This window comes from Artibeus jamaicensis, unplaced genomic scaffold (genome assembly GCF_021234435.1).
Source record: "Artibeus jamaicensis isolate MK-2021 breed Jamaican fruit bat unplaced genomic scaffold, CSHL_Jam_final contig_465, whole genome shotgun sequence".
NCBI lineage: Eukaryota > Metazoa > Chordata > Mammalia > Chiroptera > Phyllostomidae > Artibeus > Artibeus jamaicensis.
In genome coordinates this window covers 23,336,444-23,363,629 of record NW_026521843.1, presented here as the reverse complement: position 1 = coordinate 23,363,629, position 27,186 = coordinate 23,336,444, and the positions used below count along the sequence as shown (strand labels likewise).

Sequence of the window (27,186 nt, the reverse complement as noted above, 5' to 3'; positions counted from 1 at the left end):
GCAGGGGAAATCAGAACAGGTCCTGTACACTAGACTAAGACGTGCAAAAATGCTGCGTTAAGTGCAGCAGAGCTTAGGGTGCGCGACTCAGGAAATGGGGTGAAGCTAGAGAACTAGGGTGGACCCAACTGCGAAGAGCTGCTTAGAGAAATAGCTCTAGTACTCGACGATTTGGGAAACTGCAGAGGTAAAACACAACAAGAAGATGAAAAGAGGCTGTTGGGTTTGTGTGTAAGGTTTCAAGGTTGTAAATTTGTCACTTGTATTTTTACTGAAATTTTTCAAAGCATGGTAAGGGCAGAAATGGTATGGAAATGGTAGATGTGAGTTTATGCAGATTTGAGTATTGTGGAAATAGGTTTAGCCTTGGAGGAGGAAGGAGATAAAGGTGGTTTCTAGTTTGGTTAAAGATATGAGTAGATTGGAGCATATTTCTAAGCAAATGAAGAAAATGGAAAATTGTAAATGAGAAAAAGAGCTGCCTCAAAAAAAAAAAATGGAAACAGGAACATCCTAAATCTGGGCGTGATGGAGAGCATTTTATCAAAGTACGTATTTGCTCATTAACAGTATTTTTAAGTTCACCTTAGGAACAAGAAGGTTAACTTTGCCAAAAAATATATATTTCCAATTTACCTCGTAGAGCATTCATCACATTGTTTGCTCAACTTGGTCCCCCAACTGGGTGTCAGACAAGTCTCTTATTCTATCAGCCCCACTACTAGTACAACTTGCTGGATAATGAAAATGGCCGCAAAATACCGCACCTAATAGTTGCTTGTCACGGAAAAGCCTACAGAAGGTTGCTGAAAATTTATTTGGGAAATAAGGCAGGACCGAAGAGTAATGACTTATGACTTATAATAGGATCTGACAAACTGAGCGTCTATGCCCAGGTGTGTAAATGGACAGGTGCTCCGCGCTTACACGTGCTTAATTTTAGTGCTTTTAAAGCCTTGGAATGGAACGGGAGTTGGTATGACAGTGTTCATGGAAAAAGCAGTGTTTCCTGAGCACCGCCTTCCGAGCATCTTTAAGAGTTCTCGAGGAGGGACCGCTGTTATGACCACATGCTGAGATGCTGGGTTCGCCCGAAGGTGACCCGCCTGGACTGGAGCCCGGGACGCGGGCTTCCTCCGCGGTGAGCACCAAGGAAACCGTCTCCGGAAGCCGTCCTGCCCCCGCTCGGCTTGAGCGTCCGGTTGCCCGGGAGACGCCGGTGCAGTTCCGCTCTGGAGTTGCCACCGCTGGCTGAGCAGAGCGACCCCCTTCGGACTTGGGACTGCTCCGGGCAGCGCCACCTTCACCCGGTCTGCGCCGTAAGTGCCGTTCCAGCGGCGGGCACGGGTCCCTGCGTGGCGGGCCAGGTGAAATTGGATGGGGGCCAGCGCGTGTGGGGTGGGGGTTTGATGGAGAGCAATGTGGCGTCAGCACGGGGCTCCAGACAAAGAAAAGTTGCCCGAGAGAGGGGAGCGGGGCTGCCTTCCCCTGTGGTGGCCTCTTGCGGGACAGAAAGGTGTGAGGGCTAGAGGTGACAGCGGGCTGCCGCTGGCCACACCACCAAGTCGCTGGGGCTCCCTGGCGGCGGGAGAAAGGGGCAACCCTGGGGGGAGGGCGGCCCTCGGAACGGGCGACAGGGGAGCGAGGGGCTCCTCTGCGCTCTGGGAGTCCTGGGCGTGGCCCCTAAGCTGGGCTGCCCTTCTCAGAAGTGTCGGGACTAGTTTAGCGGCCTGGAAATAAAGTGATCTGTGCCGAACTTTCATTCCTGTTGTGTGTTCACGTTGAAATGTCATTTTTTTTTTTTTGAGCTATGTTAATCATGTGGTCTTACAGTTTTCTGGAGATGCTTTTAATTAATCCAATTGTTCTGTTACCAAGAGAAGCTTATAATCAGGTGTGTGTATTCTTGAAGTTCTGTGATTCCTTATTATAAAACAGACGCAGGATTTTTTTTAGCCCGTTTTCTATTTAGTTCTATTAAATATAAATACATCTGGTTGCATGGGAACAAAAGCAACGGTGCAGACTGATTTCTAACCTGCGGGATCCGCAAATGATCTGGACTGGTATTGAAAAGGTTTCCTTTCCCCCCTTAGGCCTAACACCACAGTTTACACGAGTTTCTTAGAAACTTAGATTAGGAAATTCATGTTTTCCACCCCATTTTCTCTCTAATTTTGTTTTTCTTCTCCATGTATCCGTCAGGCATGCTTGAGCCCTCAGGACCTGGTGTGTGACACAGTCATGGAATATAACCTGCCTGCAAGTTTTTTCTCTGTTTCAGTCCTTAAAACAGGAAATTAAATAGAAAATTTTCAAAGAATTCAGCTACCCACTCAAGTATCTATCTCTGTATGTCTTTCTGTGTTCACCAACTGGTCCAAGTCTATATCTGTTTTTGCTTTTGTGCACAGAACTTCATTAACTTAAGAATCAAATATTTGGTAAATTCTGAAGTCAGGAGATCCTGTAACCAAGAGGCATACGGCTTCAGATTGTGAAGATCACTAATGATGATGAAAAATATGTCCAACCAGTTGCATCTATTCTCTGCCTAATATACCTCTATCAATAGTTTTCCCCCAGCATCATTAGGATTCTCTGCATACAGTAGCACTCCATTTCCAAATGAGAGTTTTTCTTTCCATTTCCAATCTATATACTTTCAATTAATTTTACTTGACCTGTGGCAAGAACTTCCAATACAATGTTAAACATAAGTGGTTAACTACAAGAATTCCCCAATCTGGGTGGAGGGGCAGGCCGGGGGGGGGGGGGGGGGGGGGGGGGGGGGGGGGATTCAGTCTTTCACCATTAAGCATGATGTAGGTTTTTACTGTAGGTTTTTCTACAGGCCTTCTGGGAAGGATGTTGCTTTCTAGCCCTAGTTCGATGAGATTTTTAAAATCATGACTGGGTTCTGGGTCTTGTTAAGTGCTTTTTAAAAGTATGTATCTACTGAGACAATCCTGTATTTCCATCTTTTATTCTATTAGGATGTTGTTTTACAATATTGATTTTCAGATATGAAACCTCGCATTCCTCAGATAAGTCCCACTAGTCATGGTGTATAACTCATTTTATATATTTCTGCTAAGCATTTTGTTGAGGATTCTTGTGTCTTTATTCATGAGAATAATGATCTATAGTTTTCTGGGGACTTCTTTATCTGACTTTGTATCAATGTAATATGAAAAGAGACCAAGAAAAACAACTTATTAATTAAAAATTGTGTATTTATTTTTACATGTTTAAACTTCAGTCACCTTCAAAGTACTCTCCATTTGATGCAGTACACCTGTGGAGATGTTTTTTTCCATTATTCCAAACAGTTTTTGAACATGTTGATTTTGATGCCTTTTGGTGCTTCTGCCATTTTTTGTTTCACCTTTTCCACATCAGAAAAATATTTCCTATTGAGGACTTTATTCATCTGGGAAAACAAACAAAAAAGCCACTCGGGATGAGATTGAGTCAGTGGGAGGGTGGGGCCATTTTTGGTGTCAGGCCATTTTTGGTGAAAAACTGATGACTCAGCGTGGTGTGAGCAGGGGCGCTCATAAATCGCCCATCATGAAATGGGTCAATGCATTGAAAGAGTCTTCAAAAAAAATTCACTGAAGCCAAATGCAGCCTCTCACAACAACGCCAGCTGGTGTACTGATGCAGAGAGGTTCCTAGACCACTCACCCAGTGGGGGAAGTGTGTACTACAAAGGGGCCAGCCCTCCAGAAGGTAGTACTGCGTTTTTTTGGAGGGGTCCCTCCTCATATTGGCCTTACAGAATGAGTTGAGATATGTTTCCTCCACTTCAATTTTTAATTGGGTTGGCCAAAAAGTTCACTTAGTTTTTTCCATAAAATGGCTCTAGTAGTGCTTAGTTGTCTTTAACTTCATTCAAAACAATTTTATTAGATTGTATTGTGACAGCTGTCATATCAGAGTGCATTTTTAAAAAAAGTATCAAAATTGGTAAATTTTGTGCAGCCATATAAATATTGAAGATGGGAGAAGATACACAATATTTTCAGCATATTATGCTTTATTGTTTCAATAAAGGTCAAAATGCAACTGAAACAAAAAAAAAGATTTGTGCAGTGTATGGAGAAGGTGCTGTGACTGAGCGAACGTGTCAAAAGTGGTTTGTGAAGTTTCTTGGTACTATTGACATTTTGGCCAAATAATCCTTTGCTGTGGGGCTGTCTTACGCATTGAAGATGTTTAGCAGCACCCCTGGCCTCTACCCACTAGAAGCCAATAGTGGGAGACAGCTGACATACTCAAAATACCCAAATCAATGAAGTTATTGATAAAAATAAAAAACGTGCCTTTTATGGAAAAAGTAAATGGACTTTTTGGCCAACCCAATAAAACAGTTTATGAAAGATTGGTATTTATTATTCTTTGAATGTTTGGTAGAATTCACCTTCGAAGCTGTCTAATCCTGCCTGGGCTTTTCTTTGTGGGTAGAGTTTTAATTACTAATTGGAAGTATTTATTTCTTAGTGTAATCAGGTTTTCTATTTCTTGGGTCAGTTTAGTATTTATTGTCTTTTTATACATTTGTTCATATTGTCTAATTTGGTTGCATAGCATTGTTCATAATACTCTGTTTCAATCTTTTTAATTTCTATAGGGTGGTCCTGATTTTGGTAATATTTATTTCTCTGTTTTTTCATAATCTGTCTAAATCTGCCTCAGCTTTAGCTTTCCTCTTGGCCTCCTCAGGTTTTCCGCATGTATGCACATAATTAATCGTTTTCTGAACACAGTTTGTGGTAGAGTTGCCATGTGTTACGTGAGTGTATGTGCTTGGGTAACAGTGGTAGTCATTCACCCACGTAGATGCTTTCTCCAGTTGTGTGGCTTTATGGTGGCAAGTGAGGGTATATGATTTCTTTCTTCACTGAGATAGCCTGTGGGCAGGAAAGACTGGATATCATTAGTGAAGTTAAAAAAATACTCATTTGAAATGAGAAAATTTTTAAGTGGTCAACCGTTTTTCTAAGGTTTAATTTAGAGAGGGGGAAAGGGAGAGAGAATAAGAGGGAGAGAAACACTGATGTGAGAAAGAAACACCAATCAGCTGCCTGGACCAGGGACCAAACCCACAACCCAGGCAGGAGCCCTGACCGGGAACGGAACCAGCGGCCTTTCGCTTTGCAGGATGATGCCCGAACAACCAACCAAGCCACACTGGTCAGGGCAGAAGTCAACTCTCTACTTCAAAGTTTATTAATACCAATACCTGGACAGAGCGGCTCTTCAAATTGTGCTTTAGTTTTAATTAACTGTAAGGTAGTATAGTGTAGTGATTAAAATTGTGATCTTTGAAATGTGACTGCCTAGGTTCTAATTCCATAGTAGCTTCACTGTGCCACAGTTTTTTCGTCTGTAAAATTGGATAAGAATAACTCTTACTTTATGAAATGTTTGTGTACATTATATGTAATTTGCATAGGATACTGTTATTAAAAGCTAGCTATTATTACTAAGTTTATAGTCAAGATTCTACTGAGTACCCTGACTGGCGTGGCTCAGTGGATCGAGTGTGGGCCTGTGAACCAAAGGATCACCGGTTCAATTCTTAGTCGGGGCACATGCCTAGGTTGCGGACCAGGGCCCCAGTGGGGGGCACATGAGAAGTGACCACACATTGATGTTTCTTTTCCTCTTTCTCTCCCTCCCTTCCCTTCTCTCTAGAAAAATTTTTTAAAATGTTTTTTAAAAATTCTGAGTAAAGTGGGGTGGGATTTTTAAGACTAATTAGAATTTTTATATTTTTAATTCTTAGACTGACTTATTTAATTATGATGGCCTTATTTGTTATCTGACATGTAATCTAGTCACCACAAAATTCACAAATGGGTGACACAAGACAGAAAAATTAAACCCAGTATTTCTGTAGAAATCACCAAGGGTATGAGAGCATACATGAAGGATGAGAGAAGTCTGCCTTCTCTTTTGTGTTTTATTTCTATTCTCTTTGGGTTAGGCTCTGTTGCTTCATACACATTAATGCTAAGCACAATAAAAAATGCTCTAAAAAGATTTTATTATTTTTAATTGCTTTAACAGTCCACAGTTTCTCTTCTCTCTCCACCAGGTGGAGGTGTAGCGCTTTGTACTGTGGTTCCCAGTTCTGGTCTTTGCCGTATTCAAATGGTTAGGAAGGAAAAGAGAAACACCATATTCAAGAATATGAAGTACTCATTCAGCTGGATTTTACAGGATCACATTTTAATCATTTACTAGAGGATAATGAAAACAATAGATTGGATAAGGTTCTTTTCCACAACTTCTTTGAATTCAACTGAAGTCAACACAGACCCATTATAAGAAATAGCATATGAAATTTTTCAGTAACTGGAAGAACTGCAAAGCACCAAGCTCAACTAACAAAATAACGCCCAAATATTTTTAAGTGTATTTAAAGTTAATCAATGGGAAGATCGGTTTCCTTAGAAGATTGGTTTTATATAATAATCGGTGGGAACACTGTCCTTGATGAGCTGACAGAGCTGAGCCATCTTATTTTCCAGGTGTGATATCGTTCTGCAAGGTAATCAACACAGTGATCTAAGTCACTTCTACCATCATGGAAAAGTATGAAAAGTTAGCTAAGATTGGAGAAGGGTCTTATGGGATTGTATTCAAATGCAGAAACAAAACATCCGGACAAATGGTAGCTATTAAAAAATTTGTGGAATCTGAAGATGATCCTGTTGTTAAAAAAATAGCACTAAGAGAAATACGCATGTTGAAGGTAGGTTAACTTTTATGTATCTATATAGTGTCGTGGTAGTGGGTGAACTATGTATGCCAGAATTACAAAGAATATTAAAGTGATTTCTTTTTCTACTGGACTTTTAAATTCCTTTGTATCAGTAACTTGGGGAAATACATTGATTTTCACTTTGGACTTTAGCCATTCTTATGTTTAGCTGGTATTTATTATGAGTACAGCTGTAGATTGTTAAATTATTGAACTACTTCCCTCTAGTTGGTAAGTCACTTCCTAAGTCCCCTCATTTCCCCCAGCTGTGCCCCCCCCTTCCTACCCCACCCCCCACATAAACCAGCAAATAAAAGAGCATCTGCTGGCACAGAGGGGCCCACAGGACTGTGCCCGTGGGGCTGCAGGCATGGCTGTGGACCGGTCCCGCCTGGGGCCCGCTGGTCCTCAGACAGACTGAAGATCACCCCAGCTGTGTATACACATTGTACACAGAGGGTTGGTCATGTTTGTTTCTACTCTGGTGGGATTTGGCGTGTATGATGCATAAGTTCTCAATGTAAACATTTTCCCATCCTAAAAATCTTACAGTTTTAGAACCTTAAGAGACCTAGAGATGCTTTTCATCAGCACTTTTACTTCATCACAGCAGAAGCCCAGTTGTAGGGCAGTACTTCTCAGACATGGATGTGCATTGGCTTCCACAGGGGACCTTGTTGAAATGCTGGCTGTCTCGGGAGGGGGCTGGGGAGCCTGGGATTCTGCATTTCAGACCAACTCTCAGTGCCACAGAAGCTCCCGATTCTTGGGCCACACTTTTGAGTTACAAAACTCTTACGATTTCAAGAACACACAGCCAACTTTTGCTATAACATGTCATCTGCTTTGGGGAACCCCCAGAAATCCAGTTTTTGTAGGGAGATAATAGTTAATTATTCATCTTTTTCAAGAACTATCCGTAGCAGGTTTCCTCAATTAGTGAGTTCTAGTGTTTTATTCAAAATATAGTTAGATATACATGGATTTTTTAAGAGCACATGCATCACGATAAAAAGCAGTTCACTGTGACCTCATAGCCCACAGCCAGCTCTGTCACAGCTAAGTCATGGGTGTGTCTGCGCTGGGCAGTGGGTGTTTTCCAATAAAGGTGATGCATTTTAGCCACTGCAGCCCCCAAAGTCTCCAGCTACAGCTGATACTCGGGTCGTGCCTCCAAGGTTACAAGTTCCCCAATTGAAGGACAGACTTTACAGTGAAAAGGCAGCCAGATTTCAGCTCAGCTTGGTCTCTGGTGATGATGACTCTCGGGGTCCCCTTTCCCGCTTTTGGTAGTTACACCCAGGTATGCTCAGAACAGTTTCCTTCCAGGATATATCTACAGGACCTTCCTTATATACTCCAGTTATTTAAATTTGATTGATTTCTTCCCCTCCTTACTACCTGTTTCACTTTAGACAAGTCACTGTTTTTCTGGGCTAAATTAATTTCACCAGCAAATGAGCTGTATGTAAATTGCTGATCTATCCAAAGGCAGGGTTGGCGGGGTGGCGCCTTGCCCTGGCATCCAGTGGAGGCATCTGTGAGTCCCTCGCTCTCCTTCCTGGTGGAGACACTTTGTTTCCTGTCTGCAGCTTTGGCTGCAGCACAGAGCAGCAGGGTTACCCTTGTGGCCCATTTCCTCCGCTCTCTGCCTTTCTGCCCTTTTAGGCAGTAGAGCTCCTAGAAAAAAAAATGACTTGGTGCTCTGGGAATATTTTTCATGTGTGACAAATTCCCAAACTCCTGAGCAGCAGGAATTGTCCCTGGTTGGTGTTTTTCTGAATCAAACCATGCCCGCAGATGCTGAGGTAGAGGGTGTTATGTAAGTCCTCGTACTTAGGACTCTCTGCTGGGCCTGCAGATTATTTGTTGAGCTTTGCTGTGTACACAATACTGTTCTCTTTTTTTATATATCCCTCTGAGTAAATGGTGCAGGGCTTGGAAAAGTGATTTTTCTATTATAGTGGGAAAAGAAGAGGGAAGGTGAGTTATAAATTAGGAGTGATCAGATGTCCTGGTCTAGAACCAGAGTTAGTCTGACCAGCGTCCTCTTTCCAAAGGTCCTGGTTTATATGCTAAGTTATGTGGTCACCCTAAGATATAGGCTGGGTGACCGTAGGTGCCAGTTTGCCTGGGACAGCCCTGACTTCTACTCATTACCTTGATCGGATGATAAATTATATAGTCCCAGTAGTGACAGGTTATCTTAGATGATCCTAATCGGGGTTTTCCCTTGATTTACAATGTTAAGCAGAGGCTGACTTGTGAAATGCTTCAGTTTGGGAATAGAATTTAACACATAAGACATCTAAGCATAAGAGAGAACAACAAAATCAAAGAGCAGAGCTGGAAAATGACAAATTAAAAACAGACTGACCATGTGGACTCCTAGAATAGGTGATGTAATCAGACTTGAAGTTCGGATCTGTTCCTGAGAGCTGACACTGAAGTCTAGACTGGGTTTACACCCAGCTGACATTTACATTCAGTCCATGGCGATACGTAAGCTAAATGGATATTGATGACTTTTATAGTCTTACACAGTAATTCCATTTCCTCGGTTTTTCATTCAGGTTATTTTATGACTTACATATTTAGAGTTTCCACAAAATGCTAAAGCATTTTTAGTGTTAGTATACTTTGTTTTCTCCAGAGAGATTCAGTTTAGTTATCGTCTATTATAAGTATGTTAGAAGAATTCTTAAATTTTTCTTCCAACTTTAAGATCCAAGATTCTTACTAAGAATAGTTTCTCTTGTAAGTAACTGTAATAAAATTCTCCACAAGAGATGCATAGAGATGATAGGCAAGACCTTCCGTTCTTAAAATTGTAAGGATCCAGGGAGAACTCTTACAAGAAACAAATCACCAAACGTTGCATTTCAATTCCTTTGCAGCAATTAAAGCACCCAAACCTTGTGAACCTCATTGAGGTGTTCAGGAGAAAGAGGAAAATGCATTTAGTTTTCGAATACTGTGATCATACACTCCTAAATGAACTGGAAAGGAATCCAAATGGGTGAGTAGTTTGGAAACTGGAGCTCTGTGTGGTCGGGCCCCGGTTTCATGTACTGGGATTGACTGTGACAGACTTCAGGCATGAGCCACAGTTCCCCTTCCTACCCAGGCATGTCTGCTGGCTACCCCCTCCCATCTCAGGATTGGCTCAAAGGGCAGATGACTGTTAGCCTGGAGTAAAAATGATTAGGGAGACAAATCTGCAAATATAAATCATGATACATTTTGAGGCTAAGTTATATATTGGATGACTGAATTCAAGGAATGAACCATGGTTCAATATTAGGAGATCTATTCACATAATTCGCTAATAGGTTAAAGGAGAAAAAATGCACATGGTTGGTAAAATTTGAAAGGTGGTTGATAAAGTCAACATTCTTTTCTGATTTTTTTTAAGAAGCCTTAGCAAACTAGGGTTAAAATACTTTCTTAGCATACACATAACATACACACACACAAGCCGTATTCAACTTAACCACTGATTTACTCAGCACTAAAGGAGTCACTATTAAAGTGAGAAACAAGACAAGGACATCAGTTGGCACCAGTGTAATAACGTAGCATTGTTCTGAGAGCACTAGCCACTGTAATGTGACAATTAACAGAATATATGACTTTTGGAGACAAGTTTAACTTGTCAACATTTTCATTATCTTCTGCGAAAATCTAAGAGAATTGCTTAAAGAGTTATTAAAATAAATGGAATTCAATGTAATGATTACAGCACTCCAAATTTTACACATGGTGAGGTCTTGTTGCTGGTGCCATATGCCTGGGTCATATGTGGGCCATACCACTGTTCTGGAAGGGCAGCTACATCTGCACGGCCAGTTCTACTTTTCAAAAGTGATCTAAGCAGACTTCCACCAAGATGGAGGCATAGGTGGAAACACTATACCTTTTCGCACGATCAAGTCTAAAAACAAAATTTTAGCAGCAAACAACCCAGCCAAACCACAGAGAATTGAACAATACAGGAGTTCGACAACAACGAACCATTCATCCAAACTGGTAAACCAGCAAAGGAGCGAGCAGTAAGATGGACCACGCAGGCCCCAGTGGCAGGAGGGAGAATAGGGGACTGCTATTGCTCCCTCTCTGACCCCTGCCCCCACATACAATGTCACAAACCAGCAACCTGGGTGGCCCCACCCTGGTAAACACCTAAGGCTCCTCTCCTCATACGTAACAGGCACAAACAGATAAAAACATGGCTCAAGAAGAACTCAGAGCCCCAGAACCCATAAATCTAAGTGAACAAGAAATTGTCAACCTATCAGAGGCACAGTTCAAAACACTGGTGATCAGGATGCTCACAGAACTGGTTGATTTTAGTCACAAATTCGAGGAACATATGAAGGCTAAACTAATTGAAATGAAGGGAAATGGGAAGCCAATAGCGATGAAAAGGAAACTGGGACTCATTTTCAAGGGAGTGGACCAGAAGGAAGAAAAAAATGACCAAATAGAAAAGAACGAAGAAACAAGAATTCAAAAAAATGAGGAGAGGCTAAGGAACCTCCAGGACATCTTTAAATGCCCCAACATCCAAATTATAGGGGTACCAGAAGGGGAAGAGAAGGAGCAAGTGGAAAACTTATTTGAACAAATAATAAAAGAGAACTTCCCCAATCTGGCAAAGGCAATAGACTTCCAGGAAATCCAGGAAGCTCAGAGAGTCCCAAAGAAGTTGGACCCAAGAAGGAACACACCAAGGCACATCATAATTATATTAGCCAAGATTAAAATGAAGGAGAGAATTCTAGAAGCAGCAAGAGATAAGGGGACTGTCACCTACAAAGGAGTTCCCATCAGACTGTCAGTGGATTTCTCAAAAGAGACCTTACTGGCAAGAAGGGGCTGGAAAGAAGTATTCTAAGTCATGAAAGACAAGGACCTACATCCAAGATTGCTCTGTCCAGCAAAGCTTTCATTTAGAATGGAAGGGCAGATAAAGTGCTTCTCAGATAAGGTCAAGTTAAAGGAGTTTATCATCACAAAGCCCTTATTATATGAAATGTTAAAGGGACTTATCTAAGAAAAAGAAGATAAAAAATATGAACAGTGAAAGGACAGCAAACTCACAGTTATTAACAACCACACCTAAAACAAAAACAAAAGCAAACTAAGCGGACAACTAGATCAGGAGCAAACCATAGAAATGACGATCACATGAAGGGTTAGCAACAGGGGAGTGGGAGAAGGAGAAGGGGGGAGAAGGTACAGAAAATAAGTAGCATAGACCATAGATAGAAAATAGATAGGGGGGAGGGTAAGAATAGTAGGGGAAATATAGAATCTAAAGAACTTGAGACACGTGTTCATGAACTAAAGGGGGAAATGGTGGGGGAGGGTGTGCAGGGTGGAAGGGAATGGAGAGGGAAATAGAACAAAAGTAATGGCATAATCAATAAAATATTAAAAAAAAAAACAAAAAGTGATCTAAGCATATTTAAATATCCAGATATGATAAAATATTAGAGCCGAGTGATGAGTGTGTTTGGAATATTAGATAATTTTTAAATTTTAATTAAGAAACTTGAGTAGACATTTGGTAAAAGAAATCTTGTTTCAGGTTTTTTGAAGTGTGCAACCAGCAATCCCATCCTATGAACAGGATGGAAGACCAACAACATACTAAGGAAAATAGTCGCAGCCTATGTGCAGACTGATGTACACTGAGTCTTCATAACTCGGTTTAAAAAGGAGTAAACAGGGCAATCAAAAAAGTAAGAAGCTATGATCAGTAAATACACCAAAAAAGAAATGTAATAGCCAATGATCATGTAAAAATTAAATTCATTAATTAAAGAAATGAAAAAGAGATCTTTTTATTTTAACCACAGATTGGCAGATGCAACACCAGCAAAACCAGATGAGGGGACAGGGACTTATGTGCACAGATGTTTTGTGGGAGTGTGAGTGGGTCACCCTCCCTCAGAGAGGCCACTGGGCAGTGTGTAACTGCGAAGGTGTCATTCATGGGAGGGTGAAGGGAGCAATGGAATCACATCAACAGAAAAGTTACAGTCTTGCTGTGATTGCTACAATTTGTGGAGATGGTTACACAGAGCACACTACTCCCAACCAGAATACTCCCCAGCTCCCCCAAGGAAGATACACTTGCCAGTGGCACTTTCCAGCATCTTCCTCACAGAGTAAGGATTCTGCAGGGACTAAAGCTCCCAGGGTCCCATTCTCATGGGCTGTTGATTGTCCCTGGCTTCCCAGAGTGCCGGCCCTCGTACCAGGCGTGAGTCACTTTCACAAAGCAAGACCAGCACTTGCCTGAGTGCTCACCACCAACTCGAGCTGGATGAATTGAAGGTCAGTCTTCAAGCATACCTTTCTTCCTGCAACACGAGACTCAGGTCCACCTGAAGTTCATCCCCGCAGGATCAAAATGTAATGTGTGCCTACATGTGGTCCCAGAAACCCCACTTCTAGAACTTACCTTAAAAGATAATTGCATGACTGCAGTGAGATGGATTACATATATTCACTGAAGTGTTGTTTCCAAAAATAAAACTTGGGCCACCAATTGCTCATCAGTGGGGACTAAGTAAATGACAATACATCCATATGAGACCCTTTACAGCCACAAAATGTCTGTGTACTGAAGTCCCTGTTTCGGAAAGAGGCGGGAAGTCGCAGAGAAGGAACTGGCTGGGTGGGCGGGTCCGCGAGAGAATACTTCATAGAGATACTTTCGGAATTTTTAAATTTTAAGCCATATGAATATACTTTTCAATGTTAAAATTAAAAAGTAAATTCCCACACAGAGGGGACAGGAACAGCAGTGCCTAAGGGGACCACCACCACAGGTCACAGCAGCTCTTTGGGGCAACAAGACTTGAGTGAACACTTTTTATACCTTTACTTTTCTATGTTGTTTGAATTTCCTGTTAAGCATGTATCATTTGTACAGATGTAAAAATTGAAATTTAGAGAGGAAATTGTGTAATTATAATGAAAAAGAGTAAGGTAATTTTCATTAAAACTTTTTTTAAAAAGCATTTTCAAGGGACCCTCTGCGCTGTGTTCACTGACCATCACAAGCTGCCCTCATGCCCATTCTGTTCCCTCTTCTGCCCCCGTAACCCCACCCCAGGAGTTTTAATGTCCTTTGTGGTGTTTTTCCCTAGAGTTGCTGATGGAGTGATCCAGAGTGTATTATGGCAGACACTTCAAGCTCTTAATTTCTGTCATAAACATAATGTAAGTGACATTCTCTAATACATTTGTTAATTCTTCATGATTCTTCTACACGTAGCTCAGGGGTGTCCTCAAAGAGCTAAAAACAGAGGAGTTGGGCAGGGTGGAGTGAGAACCAGAAGAGCAAACCAAAAGAAAGTTACAGAATATGAGGAAAAGCAGTGCTTTATTTGTGGCCCTTTTCCAATTTCTATAAGAATCAAATTTCTAATTCCTTATGAATCGAAAGGTTGTATAAACTTACTGTTTCTTTTTGCCTCAGTACCAACGATTCCTCTGATTGTTTTTAAATTGGATTAAAATAAGTTTGCAGTAGTGTAATCCACTATGGGACTTGGTTTTGTTCTGGTTTTCTGTCTTTTAAGTCTTTTATTCTGTAACAGTCCCCCTGCCCCCACCTTTTAAAAAAATTTTTCATCATTAATTTATTAGAGCCCTAGTTCTCCAACTCACGCATGCATTGCTGTCCCCGGAGGGCCAGTCGGGACGGTCTCTGGGCCCACCCCAGGGTCCCTGATTCCATAAATCTGGGGTAGGGCTTGAGAATGTGCCTTTCCAAGCATTTTCCTTATTGGTACAGAAGCTGCTGGTCCAAGAACCACACTTTGAGCATCACTGTTACTGAAATCATCTTGTCTGATTGCCTCCTGTGTGTAATTGAACTTGTTCTTTCACTTGTATTTCCTGTAAATCGGTATTTATATCTAGAGGCCTGGTCATTCTCAGGTTCCTATTTTTAGATGAGAAAACTTCATGTATAGTGCTGTACACTTCTCATTGGGCCGACATCACGAGGCATCCAATGTCTAGTTATCCCACTCTTGGTCATCTTAAAATAGACTTGCGGGTTCAGAGGTGCATGTTTGATTTTCCAGCGTTATCAGCTTCCCTGTCAGCATTTTGCTTGATGGTTTTAGCATCCTTGGATGATTATTGCCTATAACCAGCATTTCATTGGGTTTAAAAGGGGGCATTTCTCTAATTCTGTTATTCCTCCTGCATTTATTAATTGGAATTCTATGGCGAAGAGCTTACCCTTATGGACTCTGGCCTCTGTAAAGTACAGTTAGATAAATATGGGATTCTTTCCTTTATCAATACTCAGAGTAATGAGTTGGTGTATTAGCAGCATCCAAGAGTGAACAATGAAAGGATTTAATGGAAAGTTTATAATTATAACATAATAATAAACTCAGGGATTTTATATATTTGGTGTGTTTTAACCCTTTGCAATCATTGTTCTCTCTGATGTTCATATTGTCCCATCTTTGGTTGGCAGGAGCTTCTCGTTAGAGATACACTGAGTCTGGCCTCATCTAGAGTTTTACCTCTTACAGTTCAAATAGGACCCAGTAAAAACCGGAAGAAATAATTATATGATACTACCTTTCCTCCCACCCCCAAAAAATCAGTTTTCATATTCAACAATCATTTCTCCACTGATGCAGCTACATTTTGATTTTTCCTTTTGATATGATGAGTAAAAAAATGCCAATTTAAGTTCTTTTAGAAAAATGAAGAAAAACCGTATTTGTCTTTATCTCACAGGCTATGTGTATCATTTAAACTAATAGTTAATTTCTTTTTGCTTTGTCACCTTGATGGCTCAAAGAAATAATCAAACATTATCTTACAGTGCATTCACAGGGATGTAAAACCTGAAAATATTCTAATAACTAAGCAGGGAATAATCAAGATCTGTGACTTCGGGTTTGCACGAATTCTGAGTAAGTAGCCACTTGTTACTAACCTACCCAATTCAGGTAGGTTATGAAATAATGTAGCTGAAATTCCTCCTTTAGATACTGAATGTATGCTACATGTTATATTGTTATTATTCGAAAAGGAAAATCTCACTTTAACCTTTAGCGACTACATTAATTTGCACTTCCAGTCCCCTGCATTTAACTAGAATTTATTTGATGTCATATTTATATGCTCTGCCCCATTGGAAAGGAAAAGAGTTATAATATACATTTCTGCTTTTCATGCACTTGGAATCTGAAATGAAAAAATATATACGTTACTGCAGGATGATTGGCAATGAAGTAGAAAAGTGGAGGTGCAGAGGGTTCCCTAGAGGGAAATAGTAATCGTGTGGGTTGGAGTGGTCAGGGAAATGCGCTCATGGAGCTGCTGGGACTAGAGAGCCAACTGACAATCGAAGAGGGGATTCAGACAGTGCTCAGAAAAAGGGGTGATCGCAGACAGGGAGGAACCAAAGGTAAAGAAGGACAAATCAGTGTTTCTCCACAAATCTAGAACAGCAGCAGCAAAAACTTGTATTAGCAGCACACACATCACCAGGTGGTGTGTACGTAATCAGTGCCCTCGTAGGACCCAGACCCAGGTGACCCGGCAGTGCGTTCAGAAGTTGGTGTAGACGAAGTTACACTACAGAAATCCTCAATCCCACGGCCCTCTGTTTGGGATCATACAGATATTAACTAGCTAAGGTGTCTTCAGAAGTTGAATTGACTATCTGAGTGCACAGTGTAACTGTTTACTCAGTCAGTGCCTCACTGCATTAACCACTGGGAGCATGTGACCTCTGAATGTTTGGAGCTTACCTGAAGGCCTGACCTGCGCCTGGGAGTAGGTCACCTGCTGTGAAAATGTGACCCACTTCACCCGATCGATGTGTGTGCAGTTCCAGGAGATGTCTACACTGATTACGTCGCTACAAGATGGTACCGGGCTCCTGAACTTCTTGTGGGAGACACGCAGTATGGTTCTTCAGTCGACGTCTGGGCTACTGGCTGTGTTTTTGCAGAGCTCCTGACGGGGCACCCACTCTGGCCTGGAAAATCAGATGTGGATCAACTTTATCTGATCATCAGAACGCTGGGTAGGAGCTGCATTTTATGGCTTACAGAGTTGCTAGGTTGTTGCAGCAATAGCGTGTCATTGTATGAACCACAGGAGCTTTCTTGCCTTGCTGAGGTGCTTGCTGCTCAGGATGGCTGTTCTGGGCTGCAGCCAAAACCCAGCCCTTTCCTCGATGTGTAGAGCCAGCACTCCTCTCACTGAGGAGTTTTCTGATCCTTTCCAAGTCAAGCCACTTAGCCATGGAATAAACTATACATTTACTTTCCGCACTGAGCTAAGACGGGGCTAAGGATATGAGTCAGCTGCCTAAAACTCACTCTTACGAGGCATTGGATCAAATGCAATTTCTGTCCCCTTTAATGAGGGTTTTTCCTTCGTTACTCCAGAGGAAGGATCAGCAAACTTTTTCTATAAAGGGCCAGAAGCTAAATAATTTAGGCTTTGCAGGCTACACGGTCTCTGTTGCAACCTCTCAACTGTACTCCTTTGAATGGTACGTAAGGATTTACAAATCACGTCTGCACACACTGTCTCTTTCAGTCTTAAGAAAAGCCCATTAAGGACGTTGTAACGTTTTCATTGTGCCTCTTTTAGAAATGAGAAACTGAGGCTCAGAGGACTTCCATGATTGGCCTAAATCACACAGCCAGCTCAGTGCAGAATAGGAATGGGGCTCCAGGGGTGTCCTTCATCCCGTCAGCGTCCTAACACTGTGACACCCTGAGGGGTGTCAGCGTCCTCAGCAGTTGCCTACTCCCACCTGGCTGGAGGAGAATGTAACCTGAGCGGTTGGCTGCACTTAAAGGAAGTGGCACGTCTACACACAAGATGAATGGTGGTTCCGTCCTTGCTACAGGCTGTCCCAGCAGCGTGGGCGCTGGGCAAGGGAGTCATTGCCTCTGGTCTGGTCCCAACACATTCTCTGGACACCCCTGCAGCACGGAAAATGGGGCGTAGAGTTTCACTACAGAACGCACCTGAAGTGTATATTGCTTCATTTCCTAAAAGGATTGTGGAAATTTACCTTAGGCAGATACCAGACAGCCCTGAGTTTGAATCCTGGGTCTGTCGCAAAATGTCCAGGTGACTTTAGACAGGTTATTAAACCTCTGAGCCCCATTGTCATCCTCGTAGTGGAGCCATTGTGAGGTTGTTACGAGATTGAAGGAGACGGTGTGTGTAAAGCCCTCCGCACCTTTTTCGTGCCCCCTCTTCTGGTGGAGGCCGAGCGGCAGACCGAGCCCCGCATGGCCCAGGGCCGTGTGGGCGCACCAGCCTTCCCTGAGAAGGACATTTCCGCAGTGACCCAGTCCTTCCAGGACCGCAGGCCACAGTCAGGGTCAGTGTTTCTTTCACATCAGGCCCTCAGAGGTTAGCCATTTAAACACTCTATTGTTTTTGTAAACTTAACATAAATCATGTGGTTTGCATTTTGCAGGGAAACTAATCCCAAGACATCAATCCATCTTCAAAAGTAACCAGTTTTTTCATGGTATCAGTGTACCTGAACCAGAAGACATGGTAACTGCTTGATTTGGGATGTTTTCTTTTTTATGCTGCTACTTTGAAGGGATAGTTGTTTTTAATTTTCCTGATTTTGGCCTCTGTTTCCATATGCCACGCTAACACAGATCAAAGAAACTACATAAAAACCATATAAAATGAATGGGAGAAAATGCCCTGTCCAGAGGCTAATTTAATGTTAAATTTCAAGTGAAAATATGTTTAGTTCCTGCACAAATACCTGATCCTTTTAGTTAAAACACTCAGGTCTCTTTTCCTGAAATAGTTATTGCGTCATATACAGTATTTACAGTAGTACTTCTTTATTTTGGGAGGGAAGCATTTTCCATGTTCTCAGCATGTGAAACAAAGCTCAGATCAATAAAACCATTTGCTGACAAGGTATATTTTCACGTGGAAGGTCATTCTACAATTTGACCCTCATTGTATCCAAATCAACACCCCAACCGCATGCTCACCTCCACCCTGTGGCTGTGGGCCTTGCCTTTCTTTGGGGAAGTATCTGTTTGACCCTCTTCCTCCTGTAGACATTGATTTCCTGTCTGCACTACCTAGGTTTGGGCTGTGACCTCTAAAACTCCATATGGTCTGGATTCTGCCTGTGGAATGAGAGCACTGTCCCTAGGCATGTGTCTACACGCCAGCCCTGCGGGAGCCAGAGAGGTGCAGGGCGGGCGAGTGTCTGTGGACCGCGAACAGGCTCCGGTTCAGGCGGCCCCAGCTATCTCTAGAAGCCCTCTTTGTTCTAAGTTTATTTCATGTAATACCTTGATTTACATACTGGATTTTTTTTATTAAGCATAGTAAAAGGTTAAAAGTTAAATTGCCAGGCTAGAGGTTGAATGCCAAAAGAAAATGTCATTTAAAGAATAAAATAACAAATTCACATGTACATGCTGCCTAGCTAAAGAAGGATGTTATCATTAGCTTTGAAGCCTCCTCCTCCCCACACACTTCTCTTGAATCCCGTCTTCCGCGTCCCCACTCCTCACTATTCTGAGTTCTGTCCCTTCTGTATTGTTCTCACTCCCGTAGTTCAATGTATTTTTAAGAACACTGAAAGCATCCTCGTACGGATAGGTCAGGCACAGATAATGTAGGACTGTTGCGGTCATTCAGGAGCAGACATTTGGAACCCACACTTACCAAACATCAACAGCAAGGTGCTGTGCAATTAAGAAAATCACTCCAGTTTTTTGCTTTCAAGTCTTTACACTTTAGTATAAAATTATATTAAAATATGATTTTTTAAATCTTTAAAAGAAATTAACCTACTGGGGGAAATCTTTCTTTAAAGTATTCTTACTACTCACCTATTCTAAATCTGCATACTTTGTTTTTATGTAATATTGAATGTCTTTGTTTTCTAGGAAACTCTTGAAGAAAAATTCTCAGAGGCTCATCCTATGGCTTTGAATTTTATGAAGGTAGTTAAGGGTCAATTATAACTGTTTCTGAGTGCAAATTATCATGATTGAAGCTGGTAACCCTGGGAGGAGCAGACAATAGTGCAAATAATGCCAAAGTAGAGTGTAGTCATTGAAAACAATAAGGAACTGTAAAATCATTACAGTTAAAGGAACATCGGTGGTGTGCATAGTAATCTTTCTAACATTTTTTAAAATTAGAAGAAGGTGGAAGAGTATAGTTAGGGTTTGCTGTTATAACACTATTACTTCTTTTGTATTCATTAGAAATTTGAATATTAAATTTGTATATTCAGACTGTGGAAGCGTGTGAGGATGAAAGCCACTGAAGTTTGAAGGTCCAGAGCTGCACTGGCCAGTATGGCAGCCACCACACGTTACTACTGAGCACTTGAAATGTGGCCTATTTGGATGGAGATGTACTAGATTTCTTTGAAAATTACTATACAAAGAGTGTAAAACATGAGTATTTCATTAATAATTTAAAATAGGAATTACATGTTGAACGGATAACATTTTAGACACATTGAATTAATTAAAATTTAAATTATTTTTTAAAAGCTAGCAGACCAAGCAAAGTCAGTGCCATATAGACATCATAGTTTGTAGCCTCTGCACCAGGCCTGAGAGGGATCATCAAACACAGGACAAATTCTAATAAAAAAATAGAAGAGGCTCGTCTGTGATCATCCGCTATCCACGCCTGACCAACTGGGGCCGTGCTAGATGGGACTCTTTCATCCAAAGTGGATACTGAAAGCCCTGAGGGGATAGGGACAGAGCTACCAGTGAGAGTATCTGTCTTCAACAGTCAGTTAAGTTCCGTTTATAGCAGTGGTTTCCATGCTACTCATCAGAGCATCCTGGGGGCTTTTCAAAAACACCCATTCCAGTATCTAAACTCAGGTTACAGAAGTAGAATCTCTGTAAAGAGGACCTTAGAATTTATGTTACTAAATGTCCCCCTAGGTGATTATGATGAGCAGCAAAGTTTGAAACTTATATGACCTAGAAGGTGGAGCCATCTGGACAACCTAGGGCCCACTCAGACCAGCCCAGGTGCCAGTGCCGGGCGCTGCAAAGGTGCTATCCAGGGTGCTGCTGGATTTCTTCAGTCTGGGCCCTCCTGAGGTTCAGATCGTGACACCTCTGGGCTCTCCGACAGCCCTTGCCCCTGCTCCACAGCCTTAGCTATCTTCCACCTGTCTCACTGCTATGACCTGCCTTAACCCAGCACTTTGCTGGTCCTTTCCTGGAAGCCCAATTTTCTGATCTTATGCAGGGCAGTTGACCCACCTACAATTTAACAAAAACCAGAGCAGTTGGGGTGGAGGACATCAAGCACTGCAAGCCCAACCCATTTCCATGTTGTGGCCAGGCCTTCCTGTGGATCCTCCTCCAACTAACCAGAAAACTTGAAGGGCACAGAAACTCCAGGTAGAGGACAAACTTCCTGTCCTCATCTCCAAAGGTGGTGTGCCCTGTTGGTCGGCCCAAGATGCTGGGCGAAGCTAGTTTTGTCTCTCAGCTATTTGATCTAGGCTCATAATGTTTGACCTGAGACCCAAGAACTCTCTCAAGAGCATCAGGGATTGTGTTATTCAGTGAGTCACACCCTACATCCTGGACTCCTACCTCATGTGAGACAAAGGCAGTCTTCCTCTCATTAATTGTTGTTGAAACATCTTTAACAACAAGTGAGTACCAGCTACCATAACAGGTAGTTAGCCCATGGGACTGGGCCCTAATCTAGGCAGGGAACAGCTCAGGTGGGTAAAGTGCCAGCCAGTGACAGTGCCAAGGACAGTGGTGGCATGCAGCAGCAGAGCTTTTGTGTTCTGTGCATTAGGTTTAAAACTGGAGAATGGGTGCCACATTTATTTTATTACTGTGTCTTCATAGCCATTACCATCCTTTCACTAGATCAGTTTTATCTGGTCATCAAGAAGTCTGTCGACTCTTGGACACTTTGTTGAAGGGCTTTTTCTGAAATTTGAAGTCTCTGGAATAGGATCCCAATGTGGACTTTGCAATTCCAGTTTCTTGCCCCTCATTTTAATGGTTTCCCCAAGTTAGGAACACTTCAATCAGGGGCACCTCTGAGAACTCATCAGCCTCTTGGTGTGCAGAAAGTTGGTAATCAGGCAGGCGCTCAGAAGCTCAACCCCGCCCAGCCCGTCTCAGTGCACCTGCGACTAGTCAGGCAGGGCAGCGTCCCAACTCAGGCCTGTGGCATGACTCAGCTTTCACAGTCTCTTCTTCGGATCTGAAAATGCTCTTTAAAAAAAAAGCCCATAGGTGTTTAGTGAGAGGGTAGATTTCAGTGGACTGAGAGTCTGTACAAAGAGGTGAAGGTATTCAAGATAGAATTGGAAATGAAGTGGGTAGGACCTGACGATCACTTAGATCAGGGGCATGAAATAGAGGAAGGTGACAGAGAGGAGGTGTCTGTGTCGGTTTCCTGGGGCTATCCTGGCAAAGTACCCAAAACTTGGCAGCTAAAAACAGTAAAATGTATTCTCACAATTGTGGAGACCAGAAGTCTAAAACCAAGGTGTTGGCACCCCCTCTTGTCCCTACCCCGTCTTGTCTCTCCAGCACCACGCTCTCTCCAAAGCTTCTGGGGGAGGATCCTCCTTGGCCCCTTCCAGCTTCCGGCCGTCCCAGGCATTCTTGGGCTTCTGGCAGCAGAATTCCAGGGTCTGCTTCTGTCTTCACATGACACATGCCACGTGTGTCTGTCTTTGCAGGGTCTCCCCTCTCGTAAAGACACCAGTCATATGGGAGTAGATCCCACACCACTTCAGTATCACCTCCTCTGAACTAATTACATGCCCCGAGCCCCTATTTTCGTGTAAGGTCACATGATGAGCTACTGGGGTTAGGACTTTAACAAATACTTTTGGGGGACGCATTCAACTCGTAACAGTGCCCTAGGATAGTACGTAGGCCCTTACACGCGTGGGTCTGGATTTCAAAGGAGAGGTCTGCACCAGAAACATGCATGTGGAAATCTCTGGTAAACCTCGACCTTTGAAGCCACTGAACATCAGTTAGATCAGCTGGACACTTAGAACAAACGAGAAGAAATGGGAACCTGGGATGGAGCCTTGAGGAATTTCAGACTGTGGAGAAGAATGTGAACGAAGAAAGGCTGGTTTGGAAACAAGTGGCCAGGAGGCGGGAGGAACAAAAAGTGAGGCGTCAGAGACGCCAAAAGGAGAGTTTCAAGTGGTCAGTAGAATCTAACACTCCTGAGAGGAGAACGCGCAGTGGGGAAGCAGGTTCGAGGATGGAGAAGTAGAAGTCTTAGGTGTGGACGACGGGAGCCACTCAGGTGGGACTGTGGAGGCAGAAGCCAGGGGGGAGCCATGAAGGAATAGAGATGACCACAGTTGTTAACAAGTTGTAAGTACTGGATGACACGCAGACCTGATTGTCTAAACTCACATTTGCTCTATCCAGTTACTATTCAGAGTTTCGGGACACAGTAACGAAATAGGCCCTTTTTAAAATACCCTCTTCACTTTTCTTCCGAAGGAGTGTCTGAAGATGAACCCAGATGACCGACTCACCTGCGCCCAGCTCCTGGAGAGCCCTTACTTCGATGCTTCCCGAGAGGACCAAGCCAAACGAAGAGCGCGTCACGAAGGAAGAAACAGAAGACGTCAGCAGGTACCTGTGCGCAGAAGTTAAAGTGCTATGGAAATGATTGTTCTCCTTGTTCTGCCTTTCAAAGCGAGTCCAGGTGGACGTCGAGACCTTTTCTTTGCACTGGTGTAGTTGTATTTGTTTACCTCATAAATACTGGTTCATGTAATAAAACTATAAAAAAATGGAAATATCTAGTTTGTTACAAAGTCTTGTTCCAAATACCCTGACATCAAAGGTTGCACACTTCTTTTGTACACTGATTGGATATCTCACCTGCCAGAACGTGAACCCAAAGCACAACAGCTTCAAAGACTAAAACCCCTGGCACAGCAGGACCGAGTTTCCGCTGGCCTTGCAGGGGGATCCCGGCACCTCTCTGAAGCCTCCGATGTGCAGTAAAGGAAACAATGCTTGCGTCTTCTCCCCCCAGGGCAGGCACCCAAGTCTGCCTGTCTTAGTTTTTTCCTTGAAGGTGAGGACAACTGTGGCCAGATACAGAGAGATGAGACTTAGACACCTGGGAACGAAATTCTGCCCTCAGATGTGCCAGCGTGATAGGAAAGCGTGGTAAATATGATGACAGACATTGGTTCTACAGGTGATCGGGTGATGGCCTTTACTTGCTTTCAGAAAACTTGGATGTTAAAATGGGGAGTTCATGGAAGTAAGGTCGTCTGGGTTTCCCCGCCCTTCTTGTATCTCCAACACCTAAAACAGTATCTGTCACACAGAAGGTACTTAACAAATATGATCCAAATAACTAAATAGATGAGCATTGCTTGTGAGTAAGCCAGGATGATAATTTTTTATTTATCTGAGTCTGACAATCGTCCCATTTGTGTTTACTTAATATTTCACCTTTGGTCTACATTTTGGTCACTTATCTTCTCATTAACAAGTCACCATAAAGGAATAAGGCAGTCTTTTCTTTCAACCATGTGATAGTTTAAGTTCATTGGTAGGGAAAGGTCAAACTAATCAATAAGAAGAAAGGTTAAGATGATTTCCATGTATCCACAATCCCTGGGTCTCCAAGTTTGTATTATGGAAGGTTTGTGGTTTTTAAAAACTTTTTAGAGGTTCTTTTTTTTCTGATGTTATTTGTTTATTTTTAGAGAGAGGGGAAGGGAGGGAGAAAGAGAGGAAGAGAAATATCAATGTGCGGTTACCTCTCATTCACCCCCCTACTGGGGACCTGGACTGCACCCCAGACATGTGCTCTGACTGAGAACCAAACCAGTGACCCTTTGGTTCACAGGCCTGCGCTCAATCCATTGAGCCACACAAGCCAGGGCTGTATTATGGACATATTTTACCTTTCCCTATTAAAGTTACATGTTAAGCCCAATACCTTTTACTTAACCAAAAGATTAGGGTTTGTTCAAATAAGTCTAAGGCAGCGATTTAAAGGATGGCGTGAATTGCCTGTAAAAACAGTGTCCCCTTAAAAACTTCTCACAAGATTCCTCCTCACCTTTGGCCTGGAAGGGTAGACAGTGGCACTGTGCCTTCCTGCCCCTCGGTCCCGCCTGAAGTTCTGCCACACTGTCCCCCAACGGGGACTGTCCTCCAACCAGATGGGGATGTGGTCCCCCTTGAAGTGTCCAGTGCTCACAGCTGTGATCCCCATTCCTTACGACCCTTGAGCCAACTGACAAAGATGTGAGACTTTACAGAGCCCTTTCCAGAGACCCAGGACAACAGGAGGAGGAGAAACACAGAGCAGCAGGCATCTAGATAATCTCGTTTACAAAGAGTGCATCACGTTCTCGTCGTTAGTTCACTGCAAGCTGTCCACCTCTGTGTGGCAGCCTCCGAGGACCCACCTCGAGGAAGTGCCTGAACGTCTCCCCCAAATACAGTCTCTGGAAAGCAAGGCCAAGAGCAAGAGCAACACCCGTGTCTTTCAAGTCCTGGTTTTCTTTCCGATCACACACCTGTTTCCTAGATGTTTTACCGTATTGGGGGGGGGGGGGGGGGGGAAGTTCAGAGAGATCTTTTCATGCAGTGTGGTTTCATTTTGTGAGTTCAAATTTCTACCTAGATACCAACTTCTAGATCTCTGAGTGAATGATCAAGAAATTCCTTAAAACTAAATATTGTTTAACATAGATAGCAAAGAGGTTTTTAATCTGTGCTGCCCTGCCAGTATCCTAACATTTAAAATGTGGTGGGCAGAATGTAGAGTCTTGAAATTATTGTTTGATAGGCTGTGGGCATCTGTCTTTTAAACACTGACTAGACACTCAGAAATGTGTGTGTTGAAATAAGCTAGAGCACATCTGTGAGAAGCCTAGAGTGAGCACCAGAACGTCATTTTCAAGTATCTGAATATCACAGTGCTTTGAAAGTATTTCTACTTAATTTTTAAATTCATGTCTTTTGACACCTTTGTACCGTATGTATCCTGTTTTGCCACCTTTAAATCAAACTGTACGAATAGGATTGGTTTTCAATTGACTTTCTTATTTTTGTCTTGTTCTGCTGTTAGAATCAACTGTTGCCTCTCATACCAGGAAGCTACATCTCCCCCACACCCGATGGAAGAAAACAAGTCCTCCAGTTAAGATTTGATCACCTTCCAAACATTTAGGAAAATGTTTGTTCAAGCGGAAAGTAATTTAATATGTACACATTTTTGCACAGGAGGGATAGGAATGCTCAGTGTTTCGAATGCAAATGTGCCGTACGAAAGTGAAGATGCCTTCTAGAATTGTTCCACTCTGACCATTCCTGATTCCTCTGCCTGTGCTTTTCACATGCTGACTTTATCTTTTAGAATATTTTCTTGAAATGTTACAACTTCTGAAACTGCATATATGGAGGAGATATTTCCAATTTCATCAGAGCGCCCACCCCTCTTGAGGCAATTTATATTGAGAACTTGCGAGCTTACTCTGATGTATGAAAAAGATGTGCATGTATCACCTTGCGTCAGCCGACCACACAGTGACTTAGAGCAGTATGCAACAGCTCTCCTCGCTGTTGTTTGTGTGAGGAGTGACTGTGTGTTTCTGCATTTTACTTCATTCTCATTGTAGTCAGGGCTGCTGAGTGACTCTGGGGTTTTATTCCGTGTGTCTGTCTGGGTGTAGGAAGGGAGCCTTGACGTGTGGCCTAGGTTTGTTCCCTGATTCCAGGGCAGAGTCTACCTTCTCTGACTCACGAGACACTGATGGTTCTATTTTTTAAATTTATTTAATTATTGTTCAAGTACAGTTTTCTGTTTTTTACTCCCATCTCAGCTTAGCCCCCCCAGTGCTCCCTACCTCCCTCCCATTTCCACCCCCCTTAGTTGTTGTCCATGTGTCCTTTATACTAGACGATTCTATTTTTAAGCTAGCTAGAGAAAATTTCAGACATTTACGTAGCAAATCCTGGGTGAACTACAAGCAATTTCCATCCTTATAACACCCTGGGATAATCAACCGCTGACTCCGATGCTGTCCTTTGGCACAGCATGGTTTCTTTTCCTCCCTCCTCCTGGGTAGATCTCAGGACCTAAACCTGCCCATCCGCATGGAGTGTGTTCTAAAGAGTGTATTATCAACAGTCTGTTCCAAACACTGGCATCCCCGAACATCACAGCCTCTATGAACCTGTGCAGCCCTAAACGTGTGCATTGGGTTTGTAAACGTTTCTGAAAGCAGGAAAATTATCTTTCAGTTAACTTCATTTTGTGTCTTTTAACAAAAAAGGGAGAAGCAAATAAAACACCTCAAAAGGTGAGCCCAATTTAGGTTG

General features: G+C 42.6%; 1 protein-coding gene across 2 annotated transcripts; it reads left to right on the top strand.

Moving 5' to 3' along the window:
• Positions 1-1,107: 1,107 nt before the first annotated feature.
• On the top strand, positions 1,108-27,186 carry CDKL4 (cyclin dependent kinase like 4). 2 transcript variants are annotated; one of them, XM_037132408.2, is made up of 10 exons: positions 1,108-1,319; positions 6,543-6,766; positions 9,673-9,794; positions 13,939-14,011; positions 15,645-15,735; positions 16,659-16,856; positions 18,276-18,358; positions 19,732-19,788; positions 23,329-23,463; positions 25,934-27,186. In XM_037132408.2, the coding sequence occupies exons 2-10, from the start codon at positions 6,599-6,601 to the stop codon at positions 26,033-26,035; spliced, it is 1,029 nt and encodes a 342-aa protein (XP_036988303.2). In that variant the 5' UTR covers positions 1,108-1,319; positions 6,543-6,598; the 3' UTR covers positions 26,036-27,186. The 2 variants fall into 2 exon arrangements, with proteins under 2 accessions (XP_036988303.2, XP_053522813.1); XM_053666838.1 differs by having other exon boundaries at positions 1,108-1,367.